The following is a 16,372-nucleotide window of genomic DNA, read 5'->3' as shown; positions in this document are numbered from 1 at the left end:
TTGCCTCTAAAGACCTACGTAGAAGGCTCAGGGATCTTCATAAAGAGACTACAGATTTCAGCATTCATAAACAAGAGAACATTTCCTCCGGTTGTTTCTGGAAATCCCTTCTAAACATCTGCGTTCTCTTCCAACTTAAGTAGCTTCCCACCCTCCTCTCCCCTGAGATCTGTTGCCACTCTGTGGGAGACTAAACTTCACAGCCAGTTTCAAACAAACAAACAAACAAACAAACAAACACACCCAAAGCAAAATCCTGCAACAGCAATCTATCTCCTCCATCCCTCTCCAAATTTCTAATTTCCTGCACTTAGAGAAAAAATAAATCAATCAATCCTAGCCTAGCTATCCTCGTGTTTCGATGATCTTAGGATCTAAATGCAGAGATGCGACGACTTTGCAAACCTAATCAAAGCTAAGATTTTGTTTTTATTATTTACTAGTTGTTAACATATGCGCCCTCCCGATTAAGGAAGGCTGGGCGGCAGGAGGGACCGCGGAGGCGTGGGGGAGAAGTGTGAAAAGAAGAAATCCCAGCTCCGCCTGGAAGGCTGCGTGTGAACGAGCCCGACTCCTCCGGCAGCTCCAGGCCGCGTTTTGCAGGCGGCCGCATCTGCCTCCCCTGTCTCTCTTACCTCCTTGATGTTCGGCACTATTTGTGGCCGGCGTGGTGGAAGGACACAGTGAGGTTCTCACCCCCGCCCCCCGCCCCCCGCTCGCATCCCCAGTTCCATCAAAGCGAACCCGGGCCAGCGCAAGGATCTCCGAGTTGCGAGTGTGCTGAGGCTGGGACTGTCACTCATTCTCCGCTCAGCGCGTGAACGCAGCTCGGCAGCCGCTGGCAGGAAACAATTCTGCAAAAATAATCGTACTCAGCCTGGCAATTGTCTGCCCGTAGGTCTGTGGCTCCGCCGCCGTCCACACTCTCTGCAAGGGGCGGGGGGCACAGAATTTACCGCGGCGAGAACATCCCTCCCGGCCCGCAGATTACAATGCTGCAAACTAAGGATCTCATCTGGACTTTGTTTTTCCTGGGAACTGCAGGTACATTTTGAAATTACGATGATTCTCCGTCCGCTGTGCTGATTGCCCCTTCCCCCTCCTCCTCCCCCGAGGACACTGTTATTTGGGGTGGCTTTACGTGGGATGCTAAGGGCGGTCATTGTCGTTGGGCCGAGGAAGGAGCGCGTCGCCCTGGCCGCCCCTCCGGACCCGGGCTGCCCCCAGCGCCGCGAGCGCCCGCCCTTCCCACTTTGTGTGCCGGGGCGCGGGCAGCCGAGCCGTCCGCTCGCGGGGACGCTCCGGGGACGCCCCGGGGACCCTCCGGGGATGCTGCGGCCGCGCTCCTTCCCGCGGCGGGCGGCGGGCGGCGGGGCGGGGGTGCCGCGGCTCGGGCTCGGGTGCCGCGGGGCCGGGGTGACAGCACTGAACAATAAGGCCGGGGCAGCCGCCCCATCGTTATTGCCCCGGCTCTAATAAAGTGGGGCTCGCCGCCTTCGCGCCCAGCCCCCCTCGCCCCCCCCCGCCCCACACTGAATAACGGTTTGCAAAATGGGGCGACATGGGCAGAACCGCAGGGCTGTGCGGCCGTTGTTGCACCCCCGTCGATATGACGTTAGTTTTTCATTTGCCAAATTGCTGGTTACTTGCAAAGCCTGCTCTCGGCCGGGAGCGCGGAGGGATGGGAGGGCCGAGCGCCGCGTTTTGACAGGAGGAAGTGCGGAGGGGCGGAGGGCGAGGAGGGCGTGCTCGGGCTGCCTGGTGTGAGTGCGCGCGTGTGTGCGCGCGTGTGTCTTCACACGCACCGCCAGCCCCGCGTTGCACGGTGCGCGAGAAGAATGGCAGGTAGCCGCCCGCAGCACCTCGCCCCAGCCCCCTTTCTTTGGGCGAGGTTCCCGATCCTTGCAAAGTGCGAACAATAGGGAGCGGAGGGGAAGACGGTGGAGGGATGCTGCCGCCGCCCAGACACCCCGGGCGGCCGGGAGGGGGGGCCGTGTCGCTGGGGGTGTTTCCGTCCCGGCCTCCCCGGGAGATTCTTCAGTGCGCGCCCACTCTGCCCTCCAGCTGCTCCCCCGCCCCGCCCCGCCCCGCCCCGGGACTCGCACTCCGGCGCGGACCGTCGGGGAGGGGCAGGAGACGGAGCGGGGGCCGCAGGGAGCTGGGCGGGGCCGGGGCGCTGCCAGGTGCCGCGGCGGGGACCGCCCTGGACGGCCGCCCGGCGGGGGGGGGAGCGCGGCGGGGCCTCTCGGGGCCTCTCGGGAGCAGCCCGGCCGCCGCCTCCGGCCAGCTCGGGTCCCTCTCCCACGGCGGCCAATCAGAGCGGGGCTGGCTGGGCGGGAAGCCGCGAGGCGCTTGCATTGCGGCGCGGGTGGCGGCCCCGAGCTGCCAGGACCGGCTCCCGGTGTCCCAGCCTAACGGTCTCGCTCGGCCCCGCCGGGAGAAGCCCCGCCCGCCCCGCCCGCCCCGCGGCCCGGAGGGAGGAAGATGGAGTCCGCGTGTCCCCGAGGGGCCGGGCCGCCGCGCGCGCCCCCCGCGCCCCCGCCCGCGCCCTCCCGCCGGCCCCGGCCCGAGCGCGTCGCCCGCGAGGGCAGCGGGGCTGGGCCCACCGACGCGCGTGCGCCGACCGCGGCTCGGGCCGGGGGCGAGGCTGGGGGCGGGGCCTGGGGCGGGCGGGCGGGCCCGCGGGGCGCACGGCTGGGCCCCTGCCGGCGGCCGGGGTCGCCCGGGGCGTGCCCTCCTCGGTGGTGCCGCCTGGGCCGCGCGCCCTGCGCTCCCGGGGCCGCCTCCCCTCGGGCTGGGGGCGTGGCCGCGGAGACCCGGTCGTTGGGGGCCTTGGGGGCCGCCCCGCCCCGGCCCGCCCCGCCCCGTGCCCCCTCCGGGTCGGGTCTGGCGGCGGCGCCGGCTGGTTCGCGCCCCGGGAGCCCGGGCCGGGACGTGGGGCTGCCCCGCGAGGCGCCACCCGGCCGGGGTCCCCCGTAGGGAAGCGGCCTCAGCCCCGGCCCTGGGACCCATGAGGACCCGGAGGGCGCACCACGAAACGCACCCACGGATGCTTAACAAAAGAACGAAGTTGAACGGTTTTTCGAAGAGAAATGATTTTCCATTAAATTCTCGGTAATACCATGGCTTAAAAAAAAAAAAAAAAAAAAAAAAAAAGGAAGACTTCAAGCCAGAGGGCCAGGGCGAAAATAAAAACAATGTTATATATATATATACACGCACATGCACACAGACGTGTATATGTGTCTACGTAATAATAATTATAGTAGTAATAATTATTATTATTTTGGCCTCAAATGTCGTATTAGCTCCAGGGACCATGGTGGTTCGGTCTCCGCACTCCACACAGTGCATATGAAAATTTACATACAAGGTGCGCGGACCTTCTTAACGCGACACGAACCGGGTCTGCAGCCCCTGTCATTTTGGTGTCTTTTGCTCTTCAGGAATGAAGTGCAAGGTTGTGGAATTACTTAGCAAATTTGAGTCTATTCTAACAGCAATTTGGGATGTTTTGTGCAAAAAGGATTTGATCTGGAATGGTTAAGTCCCGTCTCTTTGACAATTTTACAGTCCCCTGCCAGTTTTACTTGCCAGAGTGAAGGAATGAATAGGACTGGTTTTCTAACAAGATAGCACTGGATTAAGAACAAAGGGCAGCTTTGCTACCTTACAAAAGCCAGCTAGCATGGATATAAGTACATATAATATTCCTCACTAAATGAATTATCAAGACGTGTTTCAGCCGAGTTTGCTGTCAGTACAAGCATGCTGAGCTGTATTTTTTGCCTGTTAATTTTCATTTTAAGGTCAGAAATGTGTGTTTCTGAACAAAGCTGCCACTGAATGTAATATAGTCGTATTGAAGAATGTGGAAAAACTTTCATGACTCTGTCTTAAAGCCAAAAAGTTAATTTTCTGTCAACAAATATTAGCATATGTTAAAATACTGAAAATAACTCGGAATTTATTTAAAATTCAACAGAGCGAAACACAAAGAGAATATAATCCCGACGTTGTGGAAGTGTGGCCTGTCCTTTATTTGATAGTTTCTGAATCACTCTTCCTGCTGTGGCGGTTCTAGGGATCTACCAATGATGCTGTTTTCAGTTGTCCAAAAATTTACATTTTTTTTTAAAAGTCAGGTTTTCAAGAAGCTTCCCCCTTTTTCCCCCCAGCAGATTAAACTTGATGATATTTACCCAGGGTCAATTTAAAAAAAAAATAATAATAATACTGCAATAGCAGAAAATAGCAGGGTATGTATTCTTGTTCAGTAAAGAAGGTTCATCCAAGTCTCTATGCTGATTGATTAAGGATTTATTGACCAAACTGTTGACTGTTTCTTGAACTTGATAGTACAAGAATGAAGGAAGTCATTATTTGCAAAAATGCTCCCAAGCCCCTAAATTTATGGTATAGGAGTACGGTCACAAGGGCAGTGATAAGAGAGAGCAATTAGTCACAGGGAGCCCCCAAATTCTGAGTTTCCCATAGCGCTTCCCTTTGGAATACATTCATCACTAATTGACTACTTCAGATCGGTAATATGTAATTTAATGTAAGTAATCTGTATCTGTATTTTTCTGTCACAGGGAACAAGATCTTAATTGCCTTTCAAAATAAATAGCACCATTTTCTCATTCAAAACCTAATCTTTGGGCATGACAGATGTTTTTGTTTGCTACGGAACTCAGTTTCTTAAATTATAGGCAGCGTCTTGCAAACTTTACACCGTTTGAAATAGGGACTTTGGAATTCCTGATCCAACCACTTACATTTTTTAAGGTGACAAAGACTCTATTTAAAATGAGTTTGATGAATTCCCCATATTTACGTCTCCAGAGTTAAGGGACTATGGCTGCTCTCCAGACAGAAAGTGACTTCAGTGCTACTGGCAGACCTCCAAAGATATTTTACAGACAATCCTTCCTGTCTTGGTGCGAAATAAGTGATTGACTACCTGTTGCTAAAGAACGGTTTGAACTTTCCCTGCCCATCTTGGGTTTGCGGGGATGGAGAGCAGAACCAATTGGCAGGGAGGGGGAGAAGGGACCGCACCTGCCCTCATCAGTCTTCTGGGAAGAGGCAGCCTTAGACAAAGGCGTTTGCAAAAGACTCTCCAGTGCTATTTAAGTATTGAGTTTTGGGGCACACAAATGTTTTATGGTGTCAAGATAAATATTTTAATGTAGCTTCCATAACTGATAATTCCTCAGTTTAGTGATCTAACAAATATATAGGCTAAGAAACATCTGGAACTCTAAAAGAAATGGCAGCAAATTGCAAATACTGTTTTACTGGTCTTAAAAATGGGTTACAAATTAGACAAAATTGGAACCATGAATCAACTGGCTATGTAGTAACAGTGACTACTTGAGTTTTGAGTTAAAAAAAGACTAAGGTTAAGGTCCCTTTAGTTAAAAAAGAAAGAAATGAGTAAAATTCAGAAGAGAGTTTTCTACGTGTCTTAAAATAGTAGGTCTCTGAGCAATACTGTATAAGACGGCCTTTCAGCGAGACGGAGATGCCCAGGGACCCCTCTGAATCCTAAGGGTTACGTGTCTATGAGGCCCAGAGTTTTCACTATATGGAAAACAATCCTAGCGAGCCTGTTACCAATAATCCAGATAGATGTGCTCACTACTGTAGGGCAATAAAACCCAGAAGTCCATCCGAAGGTCACAGTCATGTCACCTTTGCCTCTTGCCATTATTAATATTAACTCTTGGTGCCAAACCTTAAAACCATTCGCTGATGTAAAGGGACGTAAATTATTTGGCATCGCCAGTAGAGCCATTATGCCCATTCACTTCACGGTGTTGAAATGCTGTCTCTCAACTGAAGATGCTCATTAGGAGCATTGCCTTTTGGTATTGGCCTGAGTGCCAAATGGCAGCCTTTCAGGCAGTTTCAATACATGACAGTTAAGACACTTTTAGGCCGAGTCTACGCGCAGCCACTGAGTTAACTGTATTCAGTTAGGATGACACACTTCTCCTTTCCTGCAGAATTAATTTAGCTCCCAAGCTCTGGAGAGCCTCCGAGAGGACTATGCTGAAGGTTAAACCATTTGCTCTATCTTGAGTATCTGTGTTTCTGAAAATAAGGTTTTAATAAACCTATTATGCTTTCTTTTTCTCCCAGATAGATGTAAATATGTTTTCCTTTGAATTCAAAGACTACACCACTGATGGGACTTGAAAGGCTTCTGTGTGACCTGTATTCTACTCTCTGTTCTCACTCAGGACTTTCTGATTTGTGACAGCAAACACTGGCAACATCTGGCCCTGTTTTCTCTCTCTGTCATTCCTGAGATCATATGCGAGAAGCCTTTGGTGTCTGATTACCTCATCATTTAGGAATATTCAGAGTAATGTCACGGTGTGTGAGATTGTGTTACATTAGGTATTCTCTTAAACAGTTGATCAAATATATTTACCGAGTGCTAGCTTTTTATCATCATCTCTGCGGGGAATGACAAAGGACTGGGATGACATACTTTCTGCTGTCAAGGAAGTTGGAGGGGAGCACTGCATAGAGAATAAGAGTGGCCCGCAGCCCCAGGTTGGAAGCCCAGCCACACATACCCCTTATTTCACTATCCAGTCTTGGGTGAGCCATTTAACTCCCCCAAGCGTCAGTTTCTCCTTCTGCAAAATGGCAAAATTAGTCATGCCTCTATGTTAGAGTTGTGAATATTTTAGAGATCACTGGACTTTAGTGCATGCAAGACCTATTTATTAATGAGAAAGAAAGATGTATCTGGATCTAGAAAAAAAAGTAATACTCAGACATAGTGCTTTTTTCAGAAGGACTTAAAGAATATCATGAGAACATGACTTCAGTGATTAGAACTTGACTTTGAAAAAATCTTGTTATATATGCCTGCATTGTCATGTTGGTTGTGAATATGTTAGAAAAGTGATCTCATTATAAGGCTGAAAGCCATAAGCACAAGGGTTGATCAGTTGTGAGGGCCCTCTCTAAGGAAAATACAAAACTCTTAGAATGTAAATGACCATGAGAACACATGAGCAGGTCCCCCCCCCCCAATCCCATAGCACCTTGGAAGGCGCCTGTGCAGTGTGGGGGCCCTGAAAGCATCTGACCCTGTGTTAGCGACTATGTCCTGGTCTGCTTGGGTCCACTTGCTTGAGAATATAGGCTAATCGTTCCAGTTTGTTAAGCATGTATCTCATAAAGGTTGTTTTGTGCTTTGAAGATCAGAATCTACATCGAAATCAAAGCTATTTTTGGAAAGAAGAAGCTATTTGACCTTTATTTTATAGAGAATCTTAAGTGAGACCTGAGGTGATTTAATATTTCTCACTGCTTATATTTTTGTAAATTACTATCTGGAATAAAATAAAGTAATTGCTATTATTATTCAAATGAGTCAGACATAAGTGCCCTACTGGCAGGGCAGGAAGTAGTTTTGCCAACTAAAAGGCATATGCTGTATTGGAGAAGAGACTCAGACTGTGCGTCAGCTATCGAAGAGGAGAGAAACTGCACTGATAATATTAGTGATTGTGTCTTAATCATCATGATCCAGTCCCAGAATTCTGATAGGTGTTATATCACTTAATCTTCATATCATTTGTTCACTAAATATTTATTGAGTGCCTCGTTCTGAGAATCCAGCGGTAAACGTGTATCATCTCTGTCTTCATGGAACTTCCAGTCTAAGTGTGCAGGAATACAAAAAGTAACACACACATATATTTATAATCCCTGATAAAAGCTAAGGAAAGGAGCAGACTGCATGAGAGATTATTGGGGGGATCACCTTTGACTGCATGGTCAGGGTGGGTGAGGAGGTGACATTTAAAGAACTCTGTGAAAGAAGAAGGACAGATGGTATTCTCATTTAAGGCATGGTTGATTGACTTCTTAATTCAATAAACACAGAATCACAGCAGATACTCTTGAATTAATTCAGCAAACTTTCCTGAAATCTTGAGAAGGGCCAAGTTGCTTCAGGAATTGTTCTGGGTTTCGGATTATAAAGTCGAGTAAGCTATGCTCCTGCCTCTAGAGCTTACCATCCAGTGTGGGAGATAGACATACTAGACTTCTAAATAGAGACATGAATCAAATGCCATTGGAGCACGAGGAAGGAAAGCAATTAACTCTGCTTGGGTCTCTTGCGTTGGGCGTGGGGCACGAACTAGTTTGCCTTCAGTCCACAGTGTTTGAGAGAGGAGTTACACCCAGCGATGCTGTGTGGGGACTTGGGGAGGAGTAGACAGAGATGAGCGGGGTGCTCTGTAAGGCCACATTGTGTTAGGTCTTCATATAGAAGCTGGGCCTGAGAAGGGCTAAGTGACTTGCATGAGTGAAGCTGGAACCATAACGTGCATTAGTTGGCTGCATTGCATCCTGTTCTTGAAGTGAAGATAATTTGAATCACATAGCATCAGAATGTGAGTTTGCTTGTTGTCTGCCAGAAGTGAGGGAGGAGTGAGTCGGTGGAGGGGCCAACCAAGAGCTTTGGGGGCTGACAAGTCTAGGTTGAGTCCACTCACTGTTGGTGACATTCTTTCTGCACATTGCTGCACTTCTGGGCCTGCCTCCTCATCTGTAGAATGGGGATAATGACACTTCCCTTGTGGGCTTTGGGGAACTTTAATAAAATCTCATACATAAATCAAGTAATACGCAGTAAGTACTTGATATGTGCTTTAAAAAAGTTCATCTTGAGGGACACACGTGTGGCTCAGCGGTTGAGCATCTGCCTTTGGCTCAGGGCGTGATCCTGGAGTCACGAGATCGAGTCCCACATTGGGCTCCTTGCAGGGAGCCTACTTTCCCCTCTGCCTTTGCCTGTGCTTCTCTCTCTCTCTCTCATGAATAAATAAAATCTTAAAAATAATAAAATAAAAAAGTTCATTTTGAGTGGTGCCTGGGTGGCTCAATCGGTTAAGTATTTGATTACTGATCTTCCACTCAGGTCATGATCTCAAGATGCCCAGTTGGGCTCTGTGCTGGGCATGAAGCCTGCTAAAGATTCTCTCTCTCCTTCTCCCTCTGCCTTTTCCTCTGCTCACATTCTCTCTCTCTAAATAAAAATAAATAAATGCTACGTTTGCTTTTTATTTTTATTTTTTAAAAGATTTTATTTATTCATGAAAGAGAGAGGGAGAGAGAGAGAGAGAAAGAGAGAGAGAGGCAGAGACACAGGCAGAGGGAGAAGCAGGCTCCATTTAAGGAGCCCGACGTGGGACTCGATCCCGGGTCCCCAGGATCACAGCCTGGGCTGGAGGCTGGACTAAACCGCTGAGCCACCTGGGCTGCCCTGTATTTGCTTTTTTTTTTTTTTAAAGTTCATCTTGAATGGAGATTTTCTTTGAAATGTTTACAAAATATGTGTATTGTGAATATGATATGCCAAGTTCTGTGCTGGAGGCTGAGGGGGAAAAGAAAATAAATTTAAGAATATTATACTGGTCCTGCAGAGGCTTTCAGATGGTTGGGGAAGAAACAGTTTACACTGTTAGGAAATCATGAAAGGTACTGTATGAATCAGTGCCTAAAAGAAGGAGACAAATATTGTAAAAGTTTTTAAGAAAGACAAAAATTAAAAAAAAAAAAAGAAAGACAAAAATTCATCTTGGCTGATTTTAATATCCAAGAAGGTGTGAGCAAGTTAGTGATTTGTGTGGACCCCCACGGGCGTGAGGATAAATAAGGAGAGGGGAGGACCCATTTCTCTGTAGGACAGGATGAGTCTAACTAGAGAATTGGTCTGGAAGAGCAGTGAAAGCAGGCTGGATATTGGGTCAGGTCTTGTTAAAATCTTTAGTGTTAGACAAAAGAAGGATGTTGGAGAATTTTTTTCCAAAATAGTCAAGAATATATTCGGTGATCACACTTAAACAAATGCCTTGCTGGGCTCTGTGTTTGATGGTAGCTATGAATTAGCAGGAGAGAAGTAGGAGCAGACTGGTAGGGATCATCACAGTACTTGGAGAGAATGTTTCTTTCTGTAGCAGCTACTCTAGTGGTTGGACAAAATAGCGGGTTAGGAAAAGGATTTTTGCAACACAAAAGTCAAATTTTAGAAAATTTTATAAAAATCAAATATTTATGGTTCCAGAGGGGCTTGTTAAAGGAACCCTATGGTGATATAGTTTGTAAAACAGATAATCTTGGCAATATATACTTGTAGTGGTTTTGGATAAGGATAAAAAAGGCACACAGCTTAAATGTTAATTATGAGCAAGCAGCTAGGAGAGATGGTGGTCCAAAATGGGAGGTGATGGGAGAGAAAAAAAGTCTTAAGTTGCAAACCCAAGGGAATGAAATCATGGAACTTATCAGTGTGATGGGGAGACTGAGGAAAGGGGTTACCTTGAATGAAAGATGGACCTCAGCAAAAACATATGAGGTTGGGATACCTGGGTGACTCAGTAGTTGAGCACCTGTCTTCAGCTCAGGGCATGGTCACAGGGTCCTGGGATCGAATCCTGCATCGGGCTCCCCACAGGGAGTCTGCTTCTCACTCTGCCTATGTCTCTGTCTCTCTCTCCATGTCTCTCATGAATAAATAAATAAAATCTTTTTTTTTTTAAAAGACTTATGAGACTTTAGAAAAAAATTGGGCATCTTGGTATCTTGTATTTTACCTTCTAGGTATTTTTCAGCTGTGGGTGGTGATATCTATTTAGTAGACTTCCACCAATATTTAAAAAAGGAGAAAAAGAAGGAGAGTAAGGAAGAAGGGAAAAGTGGAGGAAAGAGGAAATGAAACAGTAGAAAAGAGAGTATGTGTATCTTCTGTAACAAGGGTAAGTGTTATTTTGTGGAACTTTGGTTGACCCAGTTGTGATGGAAAACATGTCTAATTAGGGCTCAGATCAGAGTAATGTCATAGATATTGTGGGACTAGACAGAGGCTAAACCAATCTGTGGTGCAGAGAAGGTGTAGGACAGAGATCTAATGGGTTTGAGTCAGAGGGAGAAGAAGTGACAGCAGAAATACTTACTGAGCATCTATGCAGTCTCTTAACTGTGGGTGTAAAACAAAACCCCCTAACTGAACAGTGCAATACCTTGACCTGGGAAAGCCTACTCTAGAGTGGAGAATGGAAAGACAAATGGGAATGGCAGGTAACATCTCAAGCCAGATACGTGGCTAGGATTTCAGAGGCAGAGTAAAGATTACCTGGGCAGCAGGGGCAGTTGGAGAACTCTTCCCAGCGCAGTGAGAAGAGCTGGAGGCTTATAGTAAGGGTTTCCCTTTGCAGATGGGAAGCGTGGGTGAGGTAGTTTACCTACCTGTTGTGTGTTTGAGAGGAAGCTGCAGGGATCCCAGCCGGGGGTGTGTGTGGGGGGGGTGGGGGGTGGGGTGGGTGGGGTGGTGGGGTGGGCTAAGAATACTGAGGGGTCACAGTAGTCTATATTTTTATCCCCTTTCAGTGGAGAGAAAACACCATGGGTTACAGTCAGTGCATTGTGGACTCTTTATCACAACCGGAAGGATTTATATTGTAGTATTTATGCAGTGTTTAGAATGGCATCTTGTCCATAATTCGGAAGGCGGTTTTGAACAAAAGGGGGGGGGGCGCAGAGCCTAGTGGTGTGAATGCCTCTGTTAGAGAGGAATGATGTTAAGTGGACAAAAGTTGGGAACAAATGGTATATGGAATACTGATTTTGTTTTTTTTTTTTAATTCCTTTCACTCCTTAAGATTGGAAGACACATTTTTTATACCATCTGAGTTTTCCCTAATAAGCATATATTACTTTATATTCAGATTACAAAACAAATACTGTATTAAAAAGAGCGCAGTAGTACTTAATGTGGGTTATGCGTGTAAGGAGGATGAGGTGCAAGTAGAAACTTTAGATTTGTTTCAGAGGAGAGTGGGGATCTTAGTGAATTTTAGTTGGACAGTGAAATTCACGTTCTCAAAGACTGAGGAGGAGCAGATATCCAGGATACTTGGCCACAAAAAAGGGAAGAATGGGGTGTTGGGATGGGGGAAAGGCTTCACACTGGGGGGGCCATCTGAGCGCTTGTATCTGCACAAAGGAAAAGAGCCAGGCGATGAGCAAACCTTGCAAAGGACAATGGGATGGGTTCATCCGAAAGGAAGTGAATAATGTTAAGAGGGTTTTCTCCCCGGGGATTTCATTTATCATGGCTGGTGATAAATTTTAGACAGCTTTGTTGTCTTGCATCATTGCCCATGATAATCATACCTTTGTTCTATACCTTTGAAAAAGGTTTGTAGATAGCAAAATCTTTTGAAGTTTGTTCAGTTTGTTACAGATTGGATGCATTGTTTTTATCAGATCAGTAAAGGAGTGGACATGGGTGTGACTGATTACTGATGTTCTTTTATTCATAGTGCTCCTGTGAGGGTCCGTCCTGTCTGTGACATGCTGCCAATCGCTAGTTAAGCTGTAGTTGCTGTATGAGAACTGGATTCAGGGTACAACTTGGAAACCTTGAAGACCTGCTGAGGGGCATGAGCAGATGCAAATCCAATGCGAGCTCTTTGATCTGAGTTATAATACAAACTATCCTTCTTTCTTAATTTAATATCTCCTTTTGGTCTTGTAGAGCAGAGCATACTGTAGCATACCTGGGGGCCTTTGACATCAAACTTGGTGTCCTGTCGGGTGGCTCTCCTGCTTTCCATGACCTTGAACCAGTTATTTTTATCTTTCCAATGCTCAGTTTATTTCTCTGTGAAACAGGAATAATAATACCCCCCTTAATAGGGTTATTGTGAGGACCAAATGAGGTAATTTATGCAACTGTCTGGCATGTAGTAAGCTGAGTCATTTTTTTTCCCATTTTCCCTTTTTCTGTTAAAGTTCACAGTGAAGCGGTGTACAATTAGTGTTGGATTTAAGTATTGATTATAATTAGAATCACATTTTTTCCCATTTAGTTTTCATTCTCTGAGAGTTCAAGATCACTATGGATTGCAGCTGAGTTAGAAACACCATGACTGATGGCCTCGCTGTTTCAACTCCAGTGGAAGCAAAGTCTAGTAGGTCTTGGTTTTAAGAAAAGTAGAAATTTTAAAAATACATTGGTTTATATAGATTCTTCTTTCTTTTTGCATATGGTTAATATTAAACTGTCAATTCACCATAATGGTAGAGCCATAAAATTTAGTGTACTTAAATAATGGTTGCTGCTAAAGATCATATTGATGACACTTCATTAATCTGGAAGTCATTTGTCTGGCAATCTGGCAACCTTAAATCTTTGGAACATGAAACATGAAGAATAAGGGAGAAAATGAAGAAGTAAGCGAAAGATGCCTCTGGATAGCCAAAATGGATATCCCAAAGTCCATGCATTTAACTGTATGCACTGGATCGATAGGGAAGCCCTTTCGCCCCCCCTTTTTTTTTTGCCCCTGGAAAGAGTGCATATACTCTTAATTAATTTCCTTAGATTAGAATCAAGGAAACATGACTACTAGGTACAGGTACACTGATAGTAAGGTGTAATAACTTCAATGGATAGGAAAATTATGAAAAGTGGATTCAGGAACAAAAAAAAAGTCAGTCTAGCCTTTTATTTAGTATTCAATTAAAAAGAAAGCTCTGTATATCACAGAATACCAAGGGATTGTTATAACACAGTGCAGCATAAATAATGAGTATTCATAATTAAACCTCATTTGGAAGAGCCAGCTATGGCCCATTCAAGCAGCAGGCGACACTTAATATTGGATTAGTTTATGGAGCATGTGTGTTTCATGTTCAGCTTTGTGCTAGGTACTGAAGGAGGTATGATTTCAAGGAGTTTCTGTATAGTTGCAAACATAAAACAAACATAAATATAGATACCATTGTCTTTACCGGTGGTAAATTGGAATGAAAGAGGTAATATAAATAGTGTTACTCATATGGAAAATTCAGTCATGAGACATTCTAATCCCCAAGGATTTAGGACAAAGGAGATTTCATGTTTCATTCTTATAGAATGACCTTGTTACATACAGCTTCTCAGCTTGATCTGAATTCCATAGCTATTTACTTATCATTAAGAGAGGTTGTGTCAGCCAGTTTCTCTTTTCTCTACTAAGGTGTAGTAAGTGTATATTGAAATTAAAGACCCTAACTATTCAAGCAATTGGAATTCATTGGTTGTCATTCCTCATGCTTACATTTAATTTTTCTTTAAAATTTAAATTTTAAATGACATGTCCACATTGTTTGAAAAATTAAATCATTTTATAAAACTCCAAACACAAAACATTAGTCTCCTGGCCCAACTTTTACTACCCCTTCTTATCCCTCCCTTATTGATTCCCCCGAAGCAACCACTTTCTACTCATTCTACTATATTTAGATGTTTCTATATTTTTTAAATCTCCGTATTTATACTTTCTTACTTTCTCAGTTTTAGGTGTTATTCATTGACTTTTTCCTCTTACACACTCTCTATTGCCTTATTTCCTTTACCCAACCTCCCAGTATAATAATTTTTTCTATTTTTGATTTAAATAATATTTAACATTTACATTATTATGACCATGTAAATATTAATCACAACTAAGCCTTGAGGAATTATATGATTTTATTTTCTTTCTTATATAACTTTCTGTCTTTCCTGAAGTTTATGATGGCATCAGTTTTCCTTTGCATAGTTTTCTTTCTTTTTTAAAAAAAAAGGTTTTATTTATTTATTCGTGAGAGAGAGAGAGAGAGAGAGGCAGAGACACAGACAGAGGGAGAAGCAGGCTTCGTGCAGGGACCCTGATGTGGGACTCGGATCCCTGTACTCCAGGACCACGCCCTAGGCCAAAGGCAGGTGCCAAACCGCTGAGCCACTCGGATCCCCTTTGCATAGTTTTCTATAAACCTATCATTAATTCATTGTCAGTTCTCAGACTGGTGTGTAAATTCCCTCTCACTATGTTCAAACATGACTATTTTCTTTCATCTTAGGGGATGTATATCCTAGACCTTACTCTCATTCTTCAGTCTTGACCGTTGGTTTTCTAGGCTTGTAGCAGTTAATTTATATTTGCCTGGTATACAGTTCTCTAGATTGGACTTTGTTTCCAAGAATTTTGAAGGTGTAGCTCCATGTTTTCTGGCATTCACTGTTACATTTGTGAAGTCTAGTGCCTTCTGATTTCTGATATTTTGCATGAAAGTTGTTTATTTCTCCTCAAGAAAATCTTAGGATCTTCCCTTTGTCTGCAGTGTTCTAAAATTTCACAATATGGGCTTGTTGTAGGTCTGTTTTTATTTATGGGGGTAGGTTCTCAGTGGGCCATTTTGGCCTGCAAATTCATGTTTTTCTGTGCTGGGAAATGTTCCTACATTATTTACATGATATTTTCATATCTCCATTTTCTCTCTCTTTTTTTCTGGAGCTCTTATTCAGATGTTAGATAGCTCTAAATCTTTTTTTTTTTTTTTTTTTTAGTCTTTTCTCTCCTATCATTCATTTCTTTATCCTTCCAATCCTCCACCTTTTACTTTTAGGAGGTTTTGTCAGCTTCTTACCCATTTTATATTGAATTTTCTATTTTGCTAACATATTTTTTAATGTCTGAGAGTTCTGTTTCATTGTCTGAGTGTCTTTTATATCTCTGAGTATTTTAGAAAAGTTTTCTTGCTTCCTTTATTCTCTCTTTATCCTCTGAATTCCCCTTTATTCTATTTTAGCATTTCCTCTTGTGTTTCTTATTGTTTCATTTCATTTCTCAAATTATAATGGTCCTTAGCTCTCTGTTAATAACTGGGGGTGAGCCAATGAAAAGCTGTGGGGAATCTCTGTGAATGAGCTTCACTAAGGCTGATCCATTGGGTGAGGGATGTTCACATCCACTCATTAGTACCAGCATTTTCTCTTGGGCTGGTCAGTTGAAGAGAGTCCAGTGTGTCTAGTCCAGTTTGTAGCCAGTGGTGTAAAAGTCCAGCTATTGTTTTTCTCTGAGCTGAATGATTTGGAAGTATTTTATCCACTAGTTGAGATTTCATTGGAAGGATCTATTTTCACTGAGGCACTTCTACCCTCAACAACACCTAGCATCCCCAAGAACAAATTCCCTGTGATTTAATCTTTTTAGCTAATACAAATTCAGTCTCTTCCTGGAGTGAAGAAGAACCCAGGATGAGAGAACAGATACATGGCCCCCACCCTCCTGTGGCTTACATTTGTGTGCCTGTGTGTTCAGTTGAAGTTAGTGGTATGAGGGGGGGGTGGTGGTATGAGAAGGGCTGTTAGCTTTAATTTTGAAGGAGACTGTGAGAACTCTCTAATGGCCTATCTCTCTCAGGGTTCATAATTGCTATAAGCCAGAGCACACATTTGAAATCTTTCATCTCACATGTTTTAGTATGGAATTTTTGATGTTTAAAGAAGCCTGCAGAATTCTTGAAA

General features: G+C 44.8%; 1 protein-coding gene across 16 annotated transcripts in view; it reads left to right on the top strand.

The window, feature by feature from the left end:
* The first annotated feature begins 652 nt into the window (after positions 1-652).
* Positions 653-16,372, top strand: part of NCAM1 (neural cell adhesion molecule 1) — a 297,000-nt gene continuing 281,280 nt past the window's right edge. For 6 of the 16 annotated variants that reach the window (XM_049109967.1, XM_049109960.1, XM_049109965.1 and 3 more), the window contains exon 1: positions 654-1,044. In XM_049109967.1, the coding sequence (XP_048965924.1) occupies positions 993-1,044 (52 nt within the window). In that variant the 5' untranslated portion in view covers positions 654-992. Of the gene's footprint in view, positions 1,045-16,372 lie in introns of all 16 variants that reach the window. The other 10 variants (XM_025465516.3, XM_025465515.3, XM_049109970.1 and 7 more) reach the window with 6 other exon arrangements.

Source organism: Canis lupus, chromosome 5, assembly GCF_003254725.2.
Source record: "Canis lupus dingo isolate Sandy chromosome 5, ASM325472v2, whole genome shotgun sequence".
In the NCBI taxonomy this organism is placed as follows: domain Eukaryota; kingdom Metazoa; phylum Chordata; class Mammalia; order Carnivora; family Canidae; genus Canis; species Canis lupus.
The sequence above is the reverse complement of the archived record's forward strand: the minus strand, read 5'-3'. Positions and strand labels throughout refer to the sequence as shown.